The 20,486-nt window shown below is 41.9% G+C and overlaps 1 protein-coding gene across 2 annotated transcripts in view; it reads right to left on the reverse strand.

The window, feature by feature from the left end:
* Nucleotides 1–20,486, reverse strand: part of LOC117527666 (putative oxidoreductase GLYR1) — a 111,385-nt gene that overhangs the window by 18,086 nt on the left and 72,813 nt on the right. For both annotated transcript variants that reach the window (XM_034190105.1, XM_034190106.1), the window contains 5 exons: nucleotides 13,963–14,013; nucleotides 8,896–8,969; nucleotides 8,638–8,737; nucleotides 1,709–1,819; nucleotides 1,526–1,627 (listed from right to left, as the gene is read on the reverse strand). In XM_034190105.1, coding sequence (XP_034045996.1) covers nucleotides 1,526–1,627; nucleotides 1,709–1,819; nucleotides 8,638–8,737; nucleotides 8,896–8,969; nucleotides 13,963–14,013 — 438 coding nt within the window. The remainder of the gene's footprint in view (nucleotides 1–1,525; nucleotides 1,628–1,708; nucleotides 1,820–8,637; nucleotides 8,738–8,895; nucleotides 8,970–13,962; nucleotides 14,014–20,486) is intronic.

Below are 20,486 nucleotides of genomic sequence, written 5' to 3' on the forward strand. Positions count from 1 at the left end.
GACAATGACAACAATCACTGCACAACAGCGACCCCCCTCTTTCCTCTGGATTTAGCTGGTAGGTCAGACCTTAGATGTTACCACACAAGCCACGTTACAGCGCATCAGGAAAGTATTCACAGCACTTCACTTTACCCACATTTTGTTACGTTAGTCTTATTCCAAAATGGATGAAATTCATTTTTCCCTCAAAATTCTACACACAGAAACCCATAATGACTATGTGGAATTTTTTTTTAGCTTTCTGCAAATTTCTTAAAAAATAAAAAACAAACTATTCACATCCTTTGCCATGAAGCTCACAACTGAGCTCAGGTGCCTCCTGTTTCCACTGATCAGTTGATTGGACATGATCTGGAAAGAGACAAACCTGTCCACATATAAGGTTCCACAGTTGACAGAGCACAAACCAGGCATGAAGTCAAAGGAATTGTCTGTAGACAAATCTGGGGAAGGGTACAGAAACACTTCTGCTGCTTTGAAGGTCCCAGTGTGCACAGTGGCCTCCATCATGTATAAATGGAAGTAGTTCAGATCCACCAGGACTTTTCCTAGAGCTGGACGCCCATCTAAACTGAGCGATCGGGGGAGAAAGACCTTAGTCAGGGAGGTGACCAAGAACCTGATGGTCACTCTGTCAGAGCTCCAGCATTCCTCTGTGGAGAGAGAACATTCCAGAAGGACAACCATCTCTGCAGCAATCCACCAATCAGGCCTGTAGAGTAGAGTGGCCAGACGGAAGCCGCTCCTTAGTAAAAGGCACGACAGCCCACCTGGAGTTTGACAAAAGACACCTGACAGACCAGGAGAAACAAAATTCTCTGGTCTGATGAGACAAAGATTGAACTCTTTGGCATCATGTTTGGAGGAAACCAGGCACCATCCCTACAGTGAAGCATGGTGGTGGCAACATCATGCTGTGGGGATGTTTTTCAGCAGCAGGAACTGGGAGACTAGTCAGGATTGAGGGAAAGATGAATGCAGCAATGTACAGAGACATCCTGGATGAAAACCTGCTCCAGAGCGCTCTTGAGCTCAGACTGGGGCGACAGTTCATCTTTCAGCATGACAATGACCCTAAACACAGCCAAGATAGCAGTTAGCGTAAAGTCCATCCAGAAGCGGTGCAGCAAGTGACATCAGCTGCCTTCAGTGCACACGAGTTGATTTTTGAGATTATAAAACAAGAACGCCCTTGCCATCAATCGTAAACAGACTCTATCCATATCTAGATGTCTAAACGTAGACCAGTTTCTATTCCTCTGCTGAATGGGAGCCTACACAGCGGATTAGCATAGACTAGAATGACGGATATTCTTGCTGTTGCTTCTGCAACAGACAACGGAAAGATTCAGAGGATCTGCTGTATTTTAGGGTTCAAGTCCCTGACCAAGACCAGGGTGGGGTTAGAATCAGCTAAGGCTGAGCCCAACGAGCGGCCAGAGTTTTGGTGTTAGATGTTGCTAAAGTGCGACCAGTCTGGGTCTTTGAGGCCACATGTGAGAGGGGGTGTGTTCACGTGTACCTGTGAGAGCTCTGTGATGGTTTCTGGGTCAACAGTGGACATCTCCACGTAGCATTTGCCGGGCCTGATTCCCTGCAGCACTCCACTGGGACCTAAAACCAACTGGAAAGAACAACAGAGAGGCCACGATGAAGTGGCGCCGTGTGTCTGCAGAGGAAGCCGTGAAGCTCGGGTGGTACTCACATCCCTGGCTGCCTTTGGGTCAGAGACGCAGGAGAAGGTGATGTCACACATTGAGGCCACCTCAGCTGGAGTCCGCCCTAACCGGGCGCCCTCCTGAATGAAGAGGTCACACTGGAACACAGCAATCAGGATTTATTTTCCAAAGCACCGTTTTGTGGTCAGACCTATAGTCAGGACAGTAAGTATCTGGACACTGACAGTTTTTGTTGTTAGGGGAGCACCCATATTAGCAAGCCAGCAACTCTATTAAGAGAACAACACTGTTGGGAAAATCTGTTGAGAGTGGACTGCACAATAGACAACGAGTAAGGGAAGCCACCAAGACAGTTACAGGGTTATTTAGGCTGCACAAATCAGATGGAAATCTTCATGAGATTAAATAAACACAAAAAACACGATTTAAATCAAACTCAGCTTTGTGTGTTGCTGTGCACTCCAATCCGCTCCGCTAAAACGCAGAGTCCACCCCAGACGCTGTGGGCTTTACCCATGTTTGTTTAAGAATAATAAACGTTTCCGCGTGGAGCTCACTGAGCTTTGTGCCTTTATTTTAATATATAAATGTAACAGATCAATACATAGTTACTGTTCCCCCCTTTGTTGCTCATGTGAGTTAAATTCCTGTAGATTACATTTTTTTTAGATAACTGTTCTCAACGAGGCAGCAGGGTGGATTAGTGGTTTGCACTGTTGCCTCACAGTGAGAAGGTCACGTGTTCTCCCCGTGTTTGTGTGGGTTCCCTCCGGGAGCTCCGGCTTCCTCCCACATCTAAAGACGTGGGTTAGATGGACTGGAAACATTACTGTATGTGTCTCTGTGACAGACTGGTGTCCTGTCCAGGGTGAGCCCTGCCTCACACCCTGTGACTGGTGGGCTAGGCTCTGCCCCCTGTGACCCTTCATTGGAGTAAGCAGGTAAAGAAAACGGATAGATGTTCTCAATGATATAACTCGCTACAAAAATATTTCCTCATGAAGATATAAGTTACTTTCCACAGACGTGAACTAAAAGGTGATCCTGTTGTGTGAGCGGGAGACTTTTGCGCTGCATGTTCAGAGCTACGAGCACCTTCACGGAGCGTACATGTTTCAGCGCACAGACACTATTTCTTAGTGTTGCAGACCGTTTTTAAAGCAGAGTGGAAGCAGGAAGTGGGGGCACGTTTGCACAGAATTCACCATTGAGGGCATGTGCCAAAAACATGCCACGCTGGCACTGGGATTGGACTCTTCCCCCCCAATAGCCAAATAAAATAAATGTGAACATAAGCAAAATGGAGCACCAGTGTTTACGCTGTCTCTAGAACTCTGTTCAACTCCATCCAGTTAAGTGTATCAGATTATTTACACAGAAGTTGACTAAAGTCTTTACAGACTCAATGTACAGAGACGAGTGAAGGAAGCCACCAAGACACTCAGACAGCCCCGAAGGAGCAACAGTGCCGTAGATGGCTGCAATTCCTAAATGTTACTCTGATATATTTATAATGACTACTGGCAGCTACAGCACATTTTAGTTGGTTTCTGATTTGTAACTTGTGTGTTGCTTTTTCCAAATAAATGTGTATTTGTAAATATGTCATTTTTTTCACTTGTTACAAAAAAAAAAAAAAAAAAAAAAAAACTGAAAATTCTGTTTGTAAAGTGCGATTCAGCATTTGTGGATCACCAATCACATACATTAATCGCTCTGCTCAGTTATGAAATTTTGAGATATTCTGAGCGAAAAACTGCTCAGAGGTTTATAAAAATGACAGAGCTGCCATTAACGTCGACAAACTGCCTGGAATTAGTTTTGTATATAAATAAAATCATGAGTGAAACTGGTTGGACGGTTCTCCAAGAGTGATCATGACGCTTTGTTTGAACGTTAAATATTAATTAATATTTGTCAATATAACTAATATTGTTTGAATGTTAAATATGAATTAAACATTGTGGTTAAGCGTTGGGCTTGAGACCAAAGGATCCTCAGTTCAAATCCCAGCCTGACCAGAAAATCATTAAGGGCCCTTGGGCAAGGTCCTTAATCCCCTAGTTGCTCCTGGTGCGTAGTGGGCGCCTTGCATGGCAGCAGCCTGACATCAGGGTGAATGTGAGACATTGATGTGTAAAGTGCTTTGAGCATCTGATACAGATGGAAAAGCGCTGTATAAATGCAGCCCATTTATGAATATGGCTACACTCAATCAATCAATCAATTTTTTTATATAGCGCCAAATCACAACAAACAGTTGCCCCAAGGCGCTTTATATTGTAAGGCAAGGCCATACAATAATTATGTAAAACCCCAACGGTCAAAACGACCCCCTGTGAGCAAGCACTTGGCTACAGTGGGAAGGAAAAACTCCCTTTTAACAGGAAGAAACCTCCAGCAGAACTAGGCTCAGGGAGGGGCAGTCTTCTGCTGAGACTGGTTGGGGCTGAGGGAGAGAACCAGGAAAAAGACATGCTGTGGAGGGGAGCAGAGATCAATCACTAATGATTAAATGCAGAGTGGTGCATACAGAGCAAAAAGAGAAAGAAACAGTGCATCATGGGAACCCCCCAGCAGTCTACGTCTATAGCAGCATAACTAAGGGATGGTTCAGGGTCACCTGATCCAGCCCTAACTATAAGCTTTAGCAAAAAGGAAAGTTTTAAGCCTAATCTTAAAAGTAGAGAGGGTGTCTGTCTCCCTGATCTGAATTGGGAGCTGGTTCCACAGGAGAGGAGCCTGAAAGCTGAAGGCTCTGCCTCCCATTCTACTCTTACAAACCCTAGGAACTACAAGTAAGCCTGCAGTCTGAGAGCGAAGCGCTCTATTGGGGTGATATGGTACTACGAGGTCCCTAAGATAAGATGGGACCTGATTATTCAAAACCTTATAAGTAAGAAGAAGAATTTTAAATTCTATTTTAGAATTAACAGGAAACCAATGAAGAGAGGCCAATATGGGTGAGATATGCTCTCTCCTTCTAGTCCCCGTCAGCACTCTAGCTGCAGCATTTTGAATTAACTGAAGGCTTTTTAGGGAACTTTTAGGACAACCTGATAATAAATTGTAATCTATTAGACAAATATGATTCAAACCACCGCAACGCAGTGCCTTTAATACCTATGGCATGCTCTAATCTCTGTAATAAAATTTTATGGTCAACAGTATCAAAAGCAGCACTGAGGTCTAACAGAACAAGCACAGAGATGAGTCCACTGTCCGAGGCCATAAGAAGATCATTTGTAACCTTCACTAATGCTGTTTCTGTACTATGATGAATTCTAAAACCTGACTGAAACTCTTCAAATAGACCATTCCTCTGCAGAGTGCGATGCCTTAGTTTAGAGTGTTTTATGATGAACACCTGCAATAATCTGGCTTGTTATGTGGTGAAACGTCCTAACAGATCACACGCCACTGTTGCACTGGACACGCGGAGTGAAACTAGTCAGATTTAATGTTGTATGCTAACGGCATAACATAACATTTATTGAGTGACTAAAAAAATGTACAGATAGTACACAAACACACAAACAATAAAACCATAATACTTAAAATCCGTAATAAAAAAGAAAAACTAATAATACTGATCCATTTTAAAACACTGTGTGAATTCACAACATGGTTTGGTAAACTGTTCCACAAAGTGACAATTCTATTACGAAAACATTCTAATGTTTAATCTTAATCTAAAGTGATTAAAATCAATATTTTCATGAGTTTAATATTTTGTAAGCTTCAGTAAGGTCCCTGTGAACACTTCTGTTTTCTAGTGTAGTCAGTCCAACTTCCTTCAACCTATTTTCAAACGTTTCTAAACCAGGTACAAAGACATTAGAAAAAGATATACAGTGAGGAAAATAAGTATTTGAACATCCTGCGATTTTGCAAGTTCTCCCACTTAGAAATCATGGAGGGGTCTGAAATTTTCATCTTAGGTGCATGTCCACTGTGAGAGACATAATCTAAAAAAAAAAAATCCGGAAATCACAATGTATGATTTTTTAATAATTTATTTGCATGTTACTGCTGCAATTAAGTATTTCAACACCTGCCAATCAGCAGAAATTCTGGCCCTCAAAGACCTGTTAGTCCGCCTCTAAAAAGTCCACCTCCACTCCACTTATTATTCCAAATTAGAAGCACCTATTTGAGGTAATCAGTAAGACTCCAACTACTAACATGGCTAAGACCAAAGAGCTGTCCAAAGACAGCAGAGACAAAATTGTAGACCTCCACAAGGCTGGAAAGGGCTACGGGGCAACTGCCAAGCAGCTTGGTGAAAAAACTGTTGGAGCAATTATTAGAAAATGGAAGAAGCTAAACATGACTGTCAATCTCCCTCGGACTGGGGCTCCATGCAAGATCCCACCTCGTGGTGTATCAGTGATCCTAAGAAAGGTGAGTAATCAGCCCAGAACTGCACAGGAGGAGCTGGTCAATGACCTGAAGAGAGCTGGCACCACTGTTTCCAAGGTTACTGTGGGTAATACACTAAGACGTCATGGGTTAAAATCATGCATGGCACGGAAGGTTCCCCTGCTTAAATCAGTACACATCCAGGCCCATCTTAAGTTTGCCCATGACCATCTGGATCATCCAGAGGACTCATGGGAGAAAGTTATGTGGTCAGATGAGACCAAAATAGAACTTTTTGGTCTTAATTCCACTCGTTTGGAGGAAGAAGAATGCCGAGTACCATCCCAAAAACACCGTCCCTACTGTGAAGCATGGGGGCGGAAGCATCACGCTTTGGGGGTGTTTTTCTGCACATGGGACAGGACAACTGCACTGTATTAAGGAGAGGATGACCAGGGCCATGTACTGCGAGATTTTGGGGAACAACCTCCTTCCCTCAGTTAGAGCATTGGAGTTGGGTCGTGGATGGGTCTTCCAACATGACAATGACCAAACACACAGCCAGGATAACCAAGGAGTGGCTCCGTAAGAAGCACATCAAGGTTGTGGAGTGGCCTAGCCAGTCTCCAGACACTAAACCCAACAGAAAATCTATGGAGGGAGCTCAAACTCTGTGTTTCCCAGCGACAGCCCAGTAACCTGGCTGATCTACAGAAAATCTGTATGGAGGAGTGGACCAAAATCCCTGCTGCAGTGTGTGCAAACCTGGTGAAAAACTACAGGAAATGTTTGACCTCTGTAATTGCAAACAAAGGCTACTGTACCAAATATTAACATTGATTTTCACAGGTGTTCAAATACTTATTTGCAGCAGTAACATACAAATAAATTATAAAAAAAAAAAAAAAAATCATACATTGTGATTTCCAGATTTTATTTTTTTTTAGATTATGTCTCTCACAGTGGACATGCACCTAAGATGAAAATTTCAGACCCCTCCATGATTTCTAAGTGGGAGAACTTGCAAAATCACAGGGTGTTCAAATACTTATTTTCCTCACTGTAGCTTAAAGAACGGCGTCTTGGAGCAGGCACTTAGTATCATTGTAGCAACCAACCAGTCCCACTTTACAACTGTCGTAACAGCCATGCTTTGACAGGGCTTTTTTTTCTCTGGAGTTCCACAGAACTGCAGATACTGATTTGTAGCTGTTATACAGATCAATGTCTGGATTCATAAAACTTGCATGATGTCGAAAAAAAACAAAAGAACAATTTGCAATAGGCATTTTAAAAACGTAGTGACGATCACGATTACACACACACACACACACACCCCCATGATGAAATCCACCGAACCATGGAGTTTTCACAGCCCTGGGCATAGCTTTCAATATGACTGGAGTATTTGTAAATTTTGAACCCTGTGTAATCCTTTATTAACCACTACTTGGCCACCTATTGAAAAATCAAGTGGATAGTCTGCTTTTTCAAAAGAGTAATGTCTAAGGATTAGGGATGGATACTGATAAGATTTTATCAATATCGATACCATTATCCATTCTGCTTATCGATCTAATTCCTTATCCTTTCAGACATTATTGGCATGAATGTCTTTCCATATGTCTGAGCTGAGCTCTTGCAGCTTGCTGTGCTGCACGTCAGGATGTATTTCATAAAGAATGTAGGACGTCTCATTTTGGGAGGAAAAAACGTTTTAGTCGATTGTAGTTTGTCTGTATTACAGCGTTTGTAAAGAGGTGTCATTTTATTTAAAGCGGCGATTCGTTTTGAAGTTATTAATTTCGACCTGACTCTGTCTCGGCAGAGAGCCACGCAGCGTTTGGAGCTGTGACAACGGAACGGAGGACGATTCTCATTTCTTGACTGCAACAAGACAAGAGTCCCAGTTAGCGACTTTAATCCACACAAAAGTGACTCACGATTGACATTTTAATGGCTTTGAGAGGGGTTAAGAAGCAGACCAGCCGCTTCTGAAGAGCAGCAAATCAAAGAACCAACGAGGCAGCAGATCGAAGCATTGCTTCATTGGTTCACGCTTCTAAGTGGAGTCGCGCTGCAGAAGCAATTGATAACAGAGCCGCTGCAGGGTCTGTAATCAACGTAGAGAAATAATTTTCCCGACAAACACCCTCAAAAACAACAGCTGCTCTGAAAGACCGATAAGGGAATCGTTAAGCAAAAAGGCTACTGATGTCGATGAATCAAATCATTTCTTAACGATACCCAAAAAGAACTGGTTCTCGATACCAAACCCTACTAAATCAAAAATCAATTTTATTTATATAGTGCCAAATCACAACAACAGTTGCCCCAAGGCGCTTTATATTCCAAGGCAAAAGCCATACAATAATCACAGAAAAACCGAAGGAGCATTTGTGCCAAATTTGGTGCTTGTACCACCATTTGAAAAATTTCTCTGTAAATATTCTGTTATCTGCTGCACTATTAGACCACGTGCCACAGATAGTCCAGATAGGGCCCATTGTGACAAAGGAAACGTGGAATCCGGCTTTGACTTTTGTTGCCGTTAAGTGACTGTGCAACTGCTAACCGTGCTGTCTTATGATACCTTTTCTGCTGTTCGGTTCCACACTGTGACAACATGGCCCATCTTCAACAGGTTGGAAACTATACCGCTCCCCATCAGCCCAAGACCCAGGAAGCCTATCCTAGGAGTTAAGCAGGGACAAACAAAAGACCATATCAACCAGAGATGAAAACGTGGCTCCAGCTGTCTGTCTGCTGAATGTCCTGTGGGTGAGGGTCATGCAGCAGGAAAAGGAACCCAGGACGGACTGATGGAGGTCTACATGGCCTAAGGTGTTACCTTTTGTCTGTAGGTGTGATGCTGCCATTGACGGCAGTGCTGTCTGCTGCCTGGATGGAGGTGGAGCCTGGGTTCTGCAGAGTGTTAAAACACCACCATGGTTAGCCTCACACCAACTCTGTCAGGCACCAGTTAGAATGTTGTCTCTGAAATAATTACTGAGCACGATGCAAGATGTACAGTTCAAAGAAATCCCACGCTGAGTGTTCATGGCTCCGTGCAGCCACAGGGAACTGAATAATGAACAGGAAGCAGAGTTCTCCACAGACATTCTTAGTATAGCGGTGCTGCTGGCAACGCGCACCACCTCAGGTAATAAGCTACAGGGTTTTATACCCATAAAACATTATCGGCAAGCCCCATTTTAACTCATTTTGAGTAGTTTTAGATGCAGTGAAAACAAGAATAGACCAAAAAAAAAAAAAAAAAAAAAAAAAGACATTTATGGGTGATTCTTTAACTACGGGCACTATTGGCCTTGTAAATGTAATTTCCACCACACCATTGCCTTACAATATAAAGCGCCTTGGGGCAACTGTTTGTTGTGATTTGGCGCTATATACATGTGCTCTGATGTCACTGTTTATCTCTATAGAAACTACCCAAATAATCTTTCATACAAACTGTTTAAAGGGACATTACAGTGTTGTGGTGGAAATTATGGCAATAGTGTGGGACAACTACATTTTGTTTAAAAAAAATCACAACAGTTGTATGACATTGAATACCCCAATTATGTTTTGATTATTTTACTGATATTTTATTCAGAGACATTTTAAAACATTAGAAAAAACGTTTCTTTACCATTCATTTTTATCATTGAAGATCAAAAGTCTGGGTGTGGGACAAGCACAAAACGGCAATATTTGCATATAATGATGCTGAAAAAAGGTGAAAAAGTCATCATAGACTACTAGAACAAATTTCTTAACACACTTTCATTGTAAAGATAACTATAAAAGTGTGAAATTTCCCCTTTTTTCTGTTTTTCATCACCCACATGTTGAAATATCAAATGTTTTTCCATGTTTCTGTCAAAGTCCATAAAATAATGTTGAAAAGGTCATAATTGTTAAAAACATTAAGATTTGATGTACAAAGCATTTGGTCTTTTCTTCAACAGTAACAGTAAGTACCGTTAATCCAGTAAGGCAGAGAGCTGTGTCTCACCGTGATGCTGACTGTAAATTTACACACAGCAGCTTAAATCCAGTGAGACAGGCAAAATTTTTCTGACATCTTGACAGTTTTATTTTTTCAACATTTCTGAGTGGAATTGCATTACTTTTTTTCAAACAGTATAAATACAGTATTAAAAAAAGAGCTGAACCTGGACTGAATTCATTTTCAAACTTGCTCCTTTAAAGATAAAATCTGGATTGAAAACTTTCTGAATCAGTTTTTCACACTTTTGTGGTTTGCTGAGGCCATGTGGTGACGATGATTGTTTATACTTGTGAAGTTGCTCCGCTGCTTTTTAACCAGCATTTAGCGCAGTTCATGGGATTGTCTTTGCTGTGTTTCCTCCTTCAAGCAAACTTCTTGGAGCTTTTTGGAAATACAAAGCATTTCAACTGTAAAAAAAAAAAAAAAGAAAAAAAAAGAAAAGCAAATTTCTGAATGTATCAGCAGCAACAGAAACAGGAGGAGCTCTAATTATTTAATGAAGGATTTTTATGGAGTTTTTTTTTTTGTTCTTTCACTCAGGCAGATAGAGGTGTTTTCAGCTCTGATGTTGCACAGCACTGTGGCCTCACAAAATGCTCAAGTCACTGACTGGTGAGGTTTGCTCTTTACAATAATGCTTTCGCAATCAGCCGCTGATTTGATACGAAGAACATGAGAAATATAAGTAATTTCTTTAATTACTTGATTAAAATTGCAAAATAAAGCAAAATTCTGACCCTATAAGCTTGAAATACAATGGAACAACAACAACGATGGATCAGCAACATTTCAGTTAATTTTTTAGAAGATCCCTGCTGGACAGCACAGTCAATTTGAACCAGAGAGTCGAGCGGAATTTTCCAGTAGTCATGACTGATTTCTTTAAATGGCTTTGATGAATGTTGATGAATAAACTGTCAAAAAAAAAAAACATTGCGAGATGACGCTACAGTACAACAGTGCAGCGCTATTATTCCATTGTCTTGGGAGAACCACAAAAAACAAAACAAAACAAAAGCGCAGGTAAATCAGCGGGGTGAGGAGACAGGCTACAATACAAATAACCAGGGTTCAATTCAGAGGTCCATTTGTGTGGTCAAATTCATTTCATTTGTTAATATTCATCCATTCCTGCATTTCCGTTGGGATCCTAAAACATTTCTCATTTTGTCATGTTGCTGTTGCTTCTCACAAGACTTCAAAGACGTTTTGGCGTTGAGGATACCAAGCAATGACGCATTTCAGGTGTTTTTTTTAACAGGTTCTTCTTGTAAACACATCTTAAGGTGTGCAACACTGCGGGATCGTCCTCGTCGCTGCATTTTTCATTTCAAATTTCTCCACATTCTCTACTGAGGACAGGTCAGGACTGCAGGCAGGCCAGTCCGGCACCTGTACCCTCTTCATCTTCAGACATACCTTTTAACATGTGCAGGATGGGGTACTGCAGCATCAAACACCTCTCGTTCAGCAACCTCATGACTGTCTATGTTTTTCTTAAGCGTGTGTTGACTTCTAAGGGCGAGGACTCAGACCCATGAAGGTCACTATCAAAGTAAGAGAATGTCATAGACCCAGACTCTGCTTCCTCAATCAATTTCTCTGCCATCAGGGTATCCATTAGTAAGTCCCTTTGGCTGCTCCCTTGTTTTGTACTTGGGGTCTCCACAGCAAATCCAAGGCGGATCTGCATGTTGAATTGGCACAGGTTTTACGCTGGATGCCCCTTCCTGACACAACTCCACATTACATGGAAAAATGTGGGAGGGATGGGATTCAAACCGGGAACCTTCTGCATTGAAACCATGTGCATTAACCACTTGGCCACCACCCCTACAATCAGTGTAGCCATTGATTCTGCAAAAATCACAGCATCATCCATGAGGTCCAGGTCAGTAAGCCTTCTGTCACCAAAAAAAAAGCACCTAAGCTACTGGTTTCCCCAAACACAATGTCTATGCAAGCACTGAACACCAAGAGAACCAGAAAGCATCCTTGCTGAATGTCAGTGTCCACTTGGAGACATTCAGAGACTGGACATGATCTGCACAGCACTCACAGAACCTGTGTGTCGCTGGCCATAATGTCCATCAACTTCTTGGTGATCCTGCAAAGCTTCAGGGTGTCTCAGACTGCAGCATGGCCAACTGAATCAAAGGCTCTGGGAAAGGCAACATGCAGTGAAGAAGCACTCCTGATATTCATGTTTGCATTTGGTAACTACTCAAGAGTTTGGATGAGGATGACTGATGAGTTCTTAGGGGTGGAGGCACAGTGTTCCAGGCACTGAGGAACAAGTGGCTAGAACTGAATTCCATTAAGAATAAGCTTTGCAAGCACCCCCTTCCCCCCATAAAAAAAGCCAGTAATACTTCTGTATTTGTTGCAATGCAAGCAATCACAACTTCCTTTACAGAGTGGGACAACAAGTACTTTCTTTCAGTCCGTAGAGAGAGAAAAAAAAAAAAGTCTCCCAGACTGAAACAGATTGTTTGCAATACCACTAGAACAGTATCTCCACCCACCTGGAGGAACTCCACACTAATACCACAAATCCCTGGAGCTTTCCTTCACCAAACAGTTTCATGGCATTTGTGATCTTGCCAATATCTGGTGGTTCGCAGTCAGCCACAAGAACTACAACACTGGAGATGTTGAATATCCCATCAAGAGGATCAACCTTATACAACTGCTTCAAGTAACTGGTCTAACAGGACAGCACAGCAAAGGCATCAAATCAGACAGAGCCATCACGCCCATAACTATGGTGGGACAAGGTATAGGCTTGGAGGAACAAAGTGTTTTGACTCGTGTGTCAGCAGGTTGAGGATCACTAACCCACAGATATCTGATAGTAGATCCCTCAAACAAACACCTTGTCTACTCTCAGGAACAGTCTGCTTTTTCAACTCTGAAACAGCCTAGAATTTCCATCAAGCCATGCACTATGACTGCTTTGGATGATATTCAGAACATGCTCAGATAAGAAGAGACTTCCTCTGATGAACACCGGTGACTCCAATCCCTCGACGGCAAGAAAGACTCAATTCACAGATGGGCTATCTACATCCAGAGTTGATCACCTGTGCGTGGGTTTGTTCAACATGATGATGCTGTTGCACTCCGTCAAACACATCATCCTTGACAGATCCTTAACCTGATCTGATGGCTGAGAAATCCCAGATGACTGGAGTCTGAGGACCTGCTGCAGCCTTCAGCCACCTTCATAGCCATTGTATTACAAGCCATCACCTCCTCCACCCAACTCACTGTTGAGGACTTCTCATTTCACCAGAGCCCATTAACCATCTCATATTCAGGGTTCCTGGTAGGCCTTCAAGGTTACTGTAGTGGCCACGGGCACACAAGGTCCCCACATTATTTCACCCCAAAGGGTAATCGCCCACTTGATCCATTATCAGGGGTCACAACGCGACTGAAAACTGGAGAATGTTCCTTCTATGGCTGATTTGACAATCACCAATTTTTGTCCATTTACTGAGACTCTGCTCTTCACTAACCAGGTGTCCTTTGAGCCATCATTGCAACCACTGGACTCTATATGTACATGGTTGCTCAGCTGCAGTATTTCTGTCTCTGCATGTTTGACAATTCTTTCTTTTGCTAAAGCAGGTGCTACCAGATCTGCCCACATTCCACTGTCTGTCCCTCCCGACTGCACCTTCAAGTTTGGGGTTTTTCCCCACTCCAGCTGATTGCTTGATTCCTGCTCATTCTTGCGATGTGTGACAGGGGGCTGACATTTTGGCACTGTGAACAGTTGTGACTGCACAAAAATCCACTGCAATTCTGAGAACTGTACAATCACTGCACATTCCTCATGTACCCCTAATGACGAAAACAGATTGAAGTTAGCAAAGTGGATATTGTGAAACATACCTCTTCAATGATCTTCAGGCGCTTGCTAATGGGCTCCATTGATGAGGCAGGCTGTTGGGGGGGGACACAACAATCAAACATGTGACCCAAACAACACATCACACTTTTACAAGCACGACTGTCAATCAACTAATATTTGGTTTTGAAAATTAGGGAAAAAATTACCATCCATCGATCCACCACACTTTGCAAATGTTTTCAACATCTGAGAATTTTGATGATTTGCTTTTCTTTGGTTTTCAGCAGAAGAAAAAAAAAAAAAAAAAACCTACAACAAAAAACCTCAAGCATTCACATTCCATCAATAAAATGAGATTTCCCCTGAAGTCATTAAACAAAGTCAATTATCAGGTTACAGACATCGTTCAAAAACAGGAAAACCTTTCTTTGGATATGTGCGGCCACTGCCTGGGTCCACCCTTAGCACAACTGGATTGGAACTCTGACAAAACTGTGACAACACCACCGACAGGATCGAGGGACGAGGTCACTCTGAAGACGTGACCAGCCCTCAAAGAAATGAAGTGTTGAACTTAGGGATGGGACCGATCTGATTCAATGAGAGTCTGGTTCTAGTTGAAGGTATTTTGGACCATTCTTCTTTACAAAACATCTCAGGTTTGTTGGTTTCCAAGCATGGACAGCCTGCTTAAAATCACACCACAGGAGACTTCCGGTGCAGCAACTCATGGAGTAGGACGCGTTTTTCTGAGCTCCTGCAACTACTTCTACAAAACCAATCTTAGGCACACTTTCCTTCATCTTTTTAATCTTTTTTCCTTTTCTTTTGTTTTTTGGTGTGTGTTTGCTTCGCCACCATATCTTCAATTTACCGCCGACCTCTTCCCGGTAAAGATGCCTCCAAAACAAGCTAAGCTAAATATACAGCCGTCGCGGCCTTCTCCTCCCGCTCCATCCTCGGCTGGTCATGGCTCGTGCTCCCCCTCCTGCTCGTTCGAAGCCACAAGCGGCAGCTCTCTTCCCCATGACTTCAAGGCCGAACTGCTCTCGTCACTCAGCACCGAGATGTCGGTTATTTTTAAATCTGAGCTACAAGCGGCCCTGACTCAAAATTTATCAAGCATCAAGGATGAGCTCCAGGATGTGAAGTCCGAGCCATCTGCCACCATTACAAGCATCCAGTCTGATATCCGCGCTCTGAAGGGCACCGTAGGTGAAATGGAAACGTCGCTCTCCTCCTGCACTGACGACATCTCTATACTACAAGCTAAGGTGGATTACCTGTCAACGGAACTGACAAGACTGGACACTAAATGCGAGGACTTGGAGGCAAGATCTCGGCGCAACAATATACGGTTAGTGGGGATCCCTGAGGATTTTTTCACCCCTTCTATCGATACGGCCGCCTCCTCTCTGCTAAAGGAGGCATTCCAGCTTGAGAAAGAGCCCCTCGTTGACCGCGCTCACCGCACTTTCCAGCCGAAGCCGGGACCCGGAGGACGCCCCCGCCCCATCGTTGCTCGTCTGCATTATCATATGGACTGTGTGGACATACTGCGCAGAGCCAGGGCCCAGCAACGGATCAAGATCGGCGACATGAACTTTTCCATCTTCCCCGACCACACTCAGAAGACGGCTCGCGCCCGAGCTGCCTTTAATGATGTCTGATGCCAGCTCCGTGAGATACCGGGGATTCGCTTCGGACTGCTCTACCCAGCGCGCCTCCGTGTTACACACAATGGTGCAGTGAGAGAGTTTAAATCACCAGAAGAGGCCACCGCATTCATCAGGTCACTAGGCACGAAAAAAAACTGAGAAAATATGCACAACACTGAAGTGGTGACTGATAATATTTTGCTGATTCATACACGGTCGTTTTCATGCCTTTGCAGGTTATGCTTTGCCCCCCCCCCCCCTTTTTAAATTTTATTCATTTTTCTTTCTTTCTTTATCTTTTTTTTTCTTTTCCTCTTTCTTCTCACTTTTCCATTTTCATGTTAATTTCAGTTCAATTTGGACTTGCATTAGTTGTGCCTCATGGTAAATTGTTGCTAGGTTTGTAGGAGCTCAAACCGAAATCTGACAACCATTAGTCAAAAAAACGTAAGTATTTGTCTTAGAGATTCAACTCCTTGTGGAGTTAGCACTGGGTGCTCCATCGTTTGGGGATGGGGTCATTGTAGGTGCTGTGGGGGTGGGTGGGTTGTTCTATCTTTGAGTGTGTGTTTTTTTTGTTTTTTTTTAACTCCTTTACTTTGGGGGGGGGGGGGGGGTGTCCACATTCAGTCTATGTCTATGTCCAGGTAAATAATGTCTACCAAAGCTAATACTTATGGTATTGGGTCTTCTGTGAGATTTTTGAGCTGGAATATTAAAGGCATGGGGAGTCCAATTAAGAGATCAAGGATATTTACTCATTTGAAACGTCTTAAAGCTGATCTAGTGTTTCTACAAGAAACACACATGCGTAGCAAAGACCAGGTCAGACTTAAATGTCCCTGGGTTTCTGAGGTGTTTCACTCTAATTTCAATTCTAAAGCCAGAGGGGTCGCTATTTTAATTGGTAAGTCAGTTCAATTCTCAGCTTCTAAGGTTATATCAGACAAAGATGGTAGATACTTGATTATTGTAGGCACCCTATTCCATGTTCCCATCCTATTAGTTAATATATATGCCCCCAATTTTGATGAGCCACATTTTATGAATAGGCTCTTTGAACGTCTTCCCTCTTTGAATAATAATTTCCTTATATTTGGAGGGGACATGAACTGTGTAATTGACCCCAATCTAGATCACTCTAACCCACGAACCCTAACCCTATCATTAATGTCAAGATCTCATTTCTTGTCTAAAAATGGTTGCATTGATCCTTGGAGATTTTACAACCCCCAGACCAAGGAATTCTCTTTCTTTTCACAGATGCATCAATCTTTCTCTCGGATTGATTACTATTTTATTGATGCCAAATTAATTCCCAATGTACTTAATGTTAATTACCGCCCTATCGTTATTTCCGATCATGCCCCTCTTTCTTTAGATATTCAGTTTTCCTCACAACCTCGCTACTCAACACCTTGGAGGTTCAATTCATTACTTCTTTCAGATGATGAATTCAATAAATTTATTGCAGCTAAAATTGACGATTTTATTGTTATTAATCAAAATGACAGAACCAATCACGTTCACTCCTGTGGGAATCATTAAAAGCATACCTACGGGGACAAATAATCTCCTACTCTGCCCATTCTAACAAATCTCGAAAAGCCAAACTACAAGAACTTTCTATCAATATCACTAAAATAGACCTAGAACTCGCCACTTGTTCCTCCCCCAATTTACTTAAACGTGTTGAGCTACAGACTGAATTTGACCCTATCACCACTAATGATGCAGAGAGGCTTCTCCTACGCTCGCGCTCCATATATTATGAACGTGGTGATAGGGCAAGCCGGCTTCTAGCTCACCAACTACAACGCCAGACAGCCTCACGTATGATTCCCCATATAAAGGATTCAGTGACACTGCACAGTGATCCCACCACCATTAATTCTGTTTTTCACTCATTTTACTCCTCTTTATATAAGTCTGAATCTCCACCTAATACTACAGAAATGAACCTATTCCTAGATAGTCTAAATTTCCCAGTGATAAACCCAGTTTCTCTTTAAGAACTTGACTCACCATTGACGGTAGAAGAAATAAATTTCGCTATGAGATGCATGCAAAACAAGAAGGCTCCTGGCCCAGACGGGTTTTCAGTTGAGTTTTTAAAAAAATTTCAGGATAAATTGTCCCCATTATTGCATGCTGTGTATATGGAATCACTTCAATTGGGAACTCTTCCACCCACTTTAAGATAAGCATCCATAAGTCTCCTCTTAAAAAAAGATAAGGATCCGGATCTCTGTAGCTCCTACAGACCCCTGTCATTGATAAATGTGGATGCTAAGATCCTGGCTAAACTCTTGGCCAATCGACGGAAAATATTGTACCATCTATTGTTTCACCTCAGCAAACTGGATTTGTTAAGGGGTGGCAGCTCTTCTTTAATGTTCGTACACTTTTAAATATTATCTATTCCAGAACTACTGCAGTAATACCCAAAGTAGTGATCTCAGTCGACGCTGAAAAAGCGTTCGACAGGGTTGAATGGGACTACTTGTTCGCTGTTCTAAAGAAATTTGAGCTGGGAGATGGGTTCATTTCGTGGATCCGTCTCCTTTACACATCTCTACAAGCTAATATTTCCACCAATAATATCCAATTTTTTTTCTCTTGCCCGTGGCACCAGAAGGGGTGTCCTTTATCTCCCCTATTGTTCGCAATAGCCATAGAGCCTTTGTCAATTTTTTTGCGCTTGTCCTCCATTTTTACTGGGAATACTCGACTGGGCACAGAGTTTAAGCTATCACTCACTCTATGCCAATGATTTATTGTTATATGTCTCTGATCCCGTTCTATCCATTCCAAAAATTTTATCTGTTTTTCGGAGATTTGGATCATTTTCGGGCTACAAGGTGAATATCTCTAAAACTGAATGCTATCCTATTAACGCTTCAGCATTACAACTCAAACAATCCGATATTCCCTTTAAATTGAGCATGTCTGGCTTTAGGTATCTAGGGATCAATGTAACCAGAATATTAAATTCCCTTTTTTCTGCCAACTTCTTGCCTTTAACATCTAAAGTTAAATCTAATTTCCAAAGTTGGGGGAGCTTACCTCTTTCTTTAATTGGAAGAATTAATGCAGTCAAAATGAACATCTTGCCCAAGTTTTTTTTATTCCACTGTTTCCCACTTTTTTTTGCCTAAACAGTTCTTTAATACAATTGATCAAACTATTTCTCACTTCTTATGGGGTGGAAAGGTACCCAGGATCCGCAAATCCACACTTCAGAGATGTAAATTCAATGGCGGATTGTCTCTTCCAAATTTCCAATTATATTATTGGGCTGCACATATTCACAAGACCTCATTTTGGTTCAGATCAATAGCTTTGCCATGGTGCAATTTAGAGGCACAGTCTTGTGATTCATCCTCCCTTATCGCCTTGCTTACCTCTTCTATTCCATCCAATCTCTCCGGCTTTACAAATAACCAAGTGGTTCATTCCACACTTAAAATTTGGTATTTCAAATTCAAGTCTACCTCTATTTTAACTCCTCTATTAAGGAATCATTTATTTCAACCTGCGATTACAGATTCAACCTTTTTTTCTTGGCATAACAAAGGATTGAAATGTTTTAAAGATCTTTACAAGGATGGTATTTTTTGCAGCTTTTCAGATCTCTCAGTAGAATTTAATCTTCCACCATCTCATCTTTTTTGTTATTTTCAAATTAGACAATGTGCTAAGGACTTGTTTCCAGATTTTCCCTCAATACCACCAAGTCTACACTGGGAAGATCTTCTAAGCCATGACCCACTCCAGAAGTCACTCATATCTAAAGTTTATCATCAGATTTTGTCCTTTGATTACACACCAGTCACCAAAGTCAAGGCTGCCTGGGAACAAGAACTGGGCTTGAATTTGGAAGATAACTGGTGGGACATTGCTCTTAAAAAAATTTATACAAACTCAGCTTGTGCTCGTCTCACCCTCATACAGTTTAAAGTACTGTTCAGAGTCCATTATTCCACTGTCATTGACAGTTGCGACAAATTTCAAGCTCCATTTTGCAATTTAACTCATATGTTTTACTCGCTTCTGGCAGAACTACTTTGATACCATGTCAAAAATATTTTTAAAGATCATAAAAATATCACCCCATGTCGCCATATTCGGGCTCCCAGAAGACCATACCAGGTTTACCTCTAACCAATTAGATATTTTAGCTTTCACTTCTCTATTGGCAAGACGGCATCTTCTTCTTCACTGGAAGACAACTAAAGCGCCCTCTAGTGCTCAGTGGCTCAATGACACCATGTCTTTTTTTTTTAAAGCTGGAGAAGATTAGATATTCAGTGAAAGGTAACTGATAAATTTTATAACAAATGGCTTCCCTTTTAACATTCTTTCGCTCTGTCAACTCTTTTCCTCATGATTGATGGACCCCCTCTCCTCCTCTCCCTCCGTGTTAAAAATATTTTTAGTATTCTCATAATTTCTTTATTATTATTTTTTTTTTTACGTCGCTTGTTTTGCCTTTTCATGTTCCGGTTCCTGTTCAAACAGAAAACCTTAGGAGGCAGATTATCATATGCATTATTTTTCATTCAATGTGATGCACAGTATTTCTACTATACTGATTGTGCTTACTGACAGCTGCATTGCAAATGTGATCTGATCATTATAATTTTGACATCAGTTCCTGTGCCTTACCTCCTAATAAAAAAAAAAAAAAAAAAAAAAAAAAAAATCACACCACAGATTTTCAATAATATTCAGGTCTGGGGACTGAGATGGTCATTCCAGAACATTGTACTTGTTCCTCTGCATGAATGCCTTAGTAGATTTTGAGCAGTGTTTAGGGTTGTTGTCTTGTTGAAAGCTCCAGCCCTGTTACAACTTCAACTTTGTCACTGATTCATGAACATTGTTCTCAAGAATCTGCTGATATT

The sequence above is a fragment of the Thalassophryne amazonica genome, chromosome 16, assembly GCF_902500255.1.
Source record: "Thalassophryne amazonica chromosome 16, fThaAma1.1, whole genome shotgun sequence".
NCBI classification, from domain to species: Eukaryota; Metazoa; Chordata; class Actinopteri; order Batrachoidiformes; family Batrachoididae; genus Thalassophryne; species Thalassophryne amazonica.